Source organism: Ostrea edulis, chromosome 7 (genome assembly GCF_947568905.1).
Source record: "Ostrea edulis chromosome 7, xbOstEdul1.1, whole genome shotgun sequence".
NCBI lineage: Eukaryota > Metazoa > Mollusca > Bivalvia > Ostreida > Ostreidae > Ostrea > Ostrea edulis.
Genome location: NC_079170.1, coordinates 56,761,888 through 56,766,887, shown reverse-complemented (window position 1 = coordinate 56,766,887; position 5,000 = coordinate 56,761,888). Strand labels below are relative to the sequence as shown.

At 35.3% G+C, this 5,000-nt stretch overlaps 1 protein-coding gene across 7 annotated transcripts in view; it reads right to left on the bottom strand.

Moving 5' to 3' along the window:
- LOC125653306 (plexin-A2-like) overlaps window positions 1-5,000 on the bottom strand; it is a 157,341-nt gene that overhangs the window by 43,763 nt on the left and 108,578 nt on the right. For all 7 annotated transcript variants that reach the window (XM_048882707.2, XM_048882710.2, XM_048882711.2 and 4 more), the window contains one exon: window positions 3,650-3,840. In XM_048882707.2, coding sequence (XP_048738664.2) covers window positions 3,650-3,840 — 191 coding nt within the window. The remainder of the gene's footprint in view (window positions 1-3,649; window positions 3,841-5,000) is intronic.

Below are 5,000 nucleotides of genomic sequence, written 5' to 3'. Positions count from 1 at the left end.
TTTGATGTCTGTCAAGAAGAGGGTTCTCAAGATACTGAGCAGACAGTATATTCCCATGTCTAGTTTGACCCTTGACCTCCGACCATGTGACCTCAAAATTAATAAGAGTCATCTTCTCCTGCAGATCTACCAGTGTACTAAGTTTGATGTCTGTCAAGAAAAGGGTTCTCAAGATATTGAGTAGACATTATATTCCTATGTCCAGTTTGACCCTTGATCTTTGACAATGTGACCTCAAAATCAATAGGGTTCATCTTCTCCTAAAGACGTACTAGTGTACTAAGTTTGATGTCTGTCAAGCAAAGGGTTCTCAAGATATTGAACAGACAGTATATTCCTATGTCCAGTTTGACCCTTGACCATATGACCTCAAAATCAATAGGGGTCATTTACTCCTTAGGATGTACCAGTGTGCCAAGTTTGATGTCTTTCAAGCAAAGGGTTCTCGAGATATTGAGCGGACATTATATTCCTATGTCCAGAGTAGATTGACCCTTGACCTTTTGACCTGAAAAACAATAGGGGTCATCTTCCACTCATAACCAACCCACATATGAAATATCATTATCATCAAGTGAATGGTTCTCAAGATATTGAGCAGACAACATGTGGTCTACAGACCGACGGTTGCAAAACAATATGCCCCCTCTTTTTCAAAGGGGGGCATAAAAATGAATACCGGAAGACTCAGATTTTTTTTTTTTTTTTAGATAAATGAATAACATAAACCTCATACTTGGAATTAAATTTAATCACCCCTAAAGGTGAACAGGTCTCATGGCACATGTCTATATTTTTCATCATAATGCAATGCCCTACCTCTAAAGCATTTGTTTGACTCCTAGGTTCTTTAAAACATCATAAAAGAAAAATCCGGATAGAAACGGTTGTTGAAATCGGTTGTTCATGTAAGCGTTTGTATGATCCAGAGTGCAAGTTTAAGAAAAGCGAATAGCGCATCACCGTATAAAACGGACATGATACGATCATAGTTAGTAGATCACCACTCGCTAAGATTTTTCGAGTGTCCACTATTTTTACTCGCTATTTTTCAAATGTACTCGCATTTTGCGAGTAGTTCTCGCTAATTTCGAGCCCTGAAAACCTAAACTCCCTTCACCCAAGAATGTTTTAAGCTAAGATTGGTTAAATATGGTTCATCAATGCATATTTTACGGACCGCTGACAAATGGATGGATGGGCAGATCAGAAAAGCTTACTTGTGAGTTTTCAGCTCAGTTAAAATCCACCTGTGACATTATTCTATTGTAATAGCGCTCATTATTTCTCAGGAATGGAGAGTTTCAGTATTTATTCGTGTTCTGTCGAGTTAAATGTGAATTTTTAATAATCATTTCCCCCCTAATCCCCCTGTCACTATTTTAACAAAATGGAAAGAGTAATTTTCATATTAAAACCTAAAGGCACAGATGAGAATCGAACACAAGACCTTTCACATGAAAGGCAGAAGCTTTATCCTCTGAGCCACTGAGGATGACAGCAACTTAGGAAAAATTAAACAATAGATATCTTATATGAAAAAACTCTATCCTAGTATTATATATAATTCTGATATCTAATAGCATTTTTATAGTATGATTTATTGAAAGAATTTCCTAATATGAGTTACAATTATAGTTAGATTTAAACTGGGGGTGGATTTTGATTCGGTCAATGTCCTTGTTCCTCTTCATTCCTTAAAAGCGATGGACCTCAGCCCCTTTGAGGCTTCAGCTCCATTCCTTTTAAGGAATGGAAAGGTACTCAGACATTAACCTATACGTAAGAGAACAAGAGGCCAAAAAGCCTTATCGGTTACTCGAGTAATGATTTTCCCTATATATTTGTATGTAAAATATTAATCCCCCAGGGACCATGATTTTTACAAACTTCAATCTGCACCATGTCGGGAAGCTTTTGTGCAAATGTAAACTTCTTTAGCCCAATGGTTCTTAAGGAGAAAATTAATAAAGATTTTTTCTATTTATTAGTTAAGTAAAACTTTGTGGCCCCATCCTAATCCCAGGGGTCATGAGTTTAACAAACTTGAATCTGCACTATGCCAGGAATCATTCATGTAAATTTCAGCTTTTCTGGCTCAGTTGTTGTTGAGAAGAAGATTTTCCCTATATATTTGTATGTAAAACTTTGATCCCCTATTGTCGTCTCATCTTACTTCTGGGGATCATGATTTTAACAAACTTGAATCTGCACTATGTCAGAAAGCTCTCATGTACATTTCCACGTTCCTGGTCTAGTAGTTTTTGAGAAGAATATTTTTAAAGATTTTCCCTATATATTTGTATGTAAAACTTTGATCCCCTATTGTCGTCTCATCTTACTTCTGGGGATCATGATTTTAACAAACTTGAATTTGCACTATGTCAGGAAGCTTTCATGTAAATTTCAGCTCTTCAGGCCCAGTGGTTCTTGATAAGATTTTTAAATGATCCCACCCTAATTTTGCATTTTTGTGATTATCTCCCCTTTGAAGGAGCATGGCCCTTCATTTGAACAAACTTGAAAGCCCTTCACCCAAGGATGCTTTTGGCCAAGTTTGGTTATAATTGGCCCAGTGGTTCTGGAGAAGAAGTCTAAAATGTAAAAAGTTTACAGACGTCCGGACAGACGACGGACAACAGGCGATCAGAAAAGCTCACTTGAGCTTTCACTCAGGTGAGCTAAAAATATTAGGAAATAACATTTGCAATTTTCATAAATATTTTTATAATTAAAAAATTAGATTGTCTATCAGAGTTGTTTAGACGTGTTTTCTTACATATTCATATCATGCATCAAATCACAGCGAAATTTGGACTCTAGAGTATCTTATTTACAAAACATCCTTTTTATCATTCTGGGGAAAATAAAAAAAATCATATAAAATAATTGAGAGTTTGTATCACTTTTTCGATGGTGAAATCATACTTCATAAGAGATGTTTTAATGAGCCATTGAATAAAATTTTAGTATAATGAGTTACCTTATCATACAACAGATAACGCATGGACACAGACCATTTGCAATAGGTCAACCAAGTTTACTCGAGTAACCTAAAAATAACCTTGAGTGACCTTTGTCCAAAAGTCAATTACACAATGATCAATAACTGTTGAAATATTGTTAAAATGATTAAAGGAATACGTTTTAAGTGACCTTGACCTTTCAAATATGACTTCGTTTGAGTGACCATCATCCAAAAGTCATTTACCTACTACTTATTTGCGTGATATATGATCAATACATGTTCAAAAACTGTTGAAATAAGGAATTTTTATATGTTCTGAGTGACTCTGACCCTTCCAAAATGACCTTGAGAGACTTTGGTCCAAAAGCCCTTGTCTTAAGGAATATTTGTGTTCAATCATATCTGATGAATGGTTTAGAAGATATGAGTCAGGACGGACAGACACGACAGAGACCATATGTTCCCCTAATTTTTTTCGGGGGAAGGGGGGGGGGGGCATGGCATAAAAAAGAGGTCCATGGTCCTAAAACAGTCGTCTAAGTATAATCACACACACGAATGGTGTTAATATCTTATAAATTTCTACAAAATTATGACCCAGACAAGTTTTTCAATCCCCAAAAGATTATAGTTTAGGGTTCACAATAAACTATTTTGTCATCTTCAATATGATTCACTCACTCTGTAGCATATTCCATTTTTGTCTGCAGGGCTACTGAAAGAAGAGAAGCTACATTGACTCTGTCTCTCATTTTGAATTGCTTGTGCCCCTCCAAAGTCCTTACAAATATCAGCAAAAATGTCTTGTTGCTGATTAGCTGAGAGAACAGCTTCAGGCCCTTCTCCACATTGTCCCGCCTGGCATACTCCACCTGTCACAAAACAAAATAAAAACATTATGCCTTTATTAAGAACTATGAATTCATCATACACAACAGGCTCATGAGCCTTTTATAACAGTCACCTGAGTATCACATGATCTAAATTACAAGTGCATCTTTCAAACTCTAGTTTTTTGTTGCAAGTTATTCAAAATCCAAAGTAAAGTTCAATACTTTTGATATTTCATTTGAAACATTTCTGTGACAGTTTTGAGTATATGTTTTAATGAAATTGAATCCACTCCCATACATTAATGGAAATCCTACTGGAAGCCTACTGGAATCTGAGGCACTTGAATTGCCTAACTGTGATAACAGTACACGGAGATTCTCTACACTGTTTGAGACAGTCTGTTGTTTCTTGTTGCAATGTTGCCGATATTTTTATGCTGTTTCTCTGATGTCCTTAATTATTTTCTTACAGAAAGAGAATTTTGATTAACTTGATCATTATGACATTCAAATCAAAATCTCAATTTCCGTTAATTTCCTTCTGATAATCAATTATGCCTCATCTTTTCACTTAGGTATGTAAAGTTTACAAATTCCAAGTAACAAAGTCAAAATCTCCCATGATTATTTGTCAACCACAATTTTAATGAGCAATATGCCAATAAAAAATTGCACACTTTAATTACATCTGCACATAGGTAGTTAGGGTACTCTATATTGCAAAGCATCACTTTATTCTTCAAATGTAATCTAAAATGTTCCATCTTTTCATTAACCCTTTCTCTAATGACACATTTTGAAGCTTTCTAGAGACTTCTTAGCACATTCTTTAAATTGCAAGAAATTTAAAGTACATTTACCCTGATTAAGAATAGGTAATGGGTACACCAATAGGTGATTGCAGTAAATTGTGTTTCACTGTTTCCCGCTAGGCGAGATACTCGTCATGGTCCTGAACATCTTGTTTACATTGGATGTGAGAAAACGACAGTAAAATTTAGCAATATCTTTCTTTGCTTATATTTTCAATCAGTACAGTGGACTTGGCAAAAAAATAACTCTGAAAAATTCATGAAGAACTCTAAATAAAGTCTAATGAGTTTCAGCTTAAAAACAAATTAAAATAAAGAAACATGTGACTCTCAGGTCGAAAGAGAGAACTGTCAACAGGTAGGCCTAATATTCGATACTCAATACTG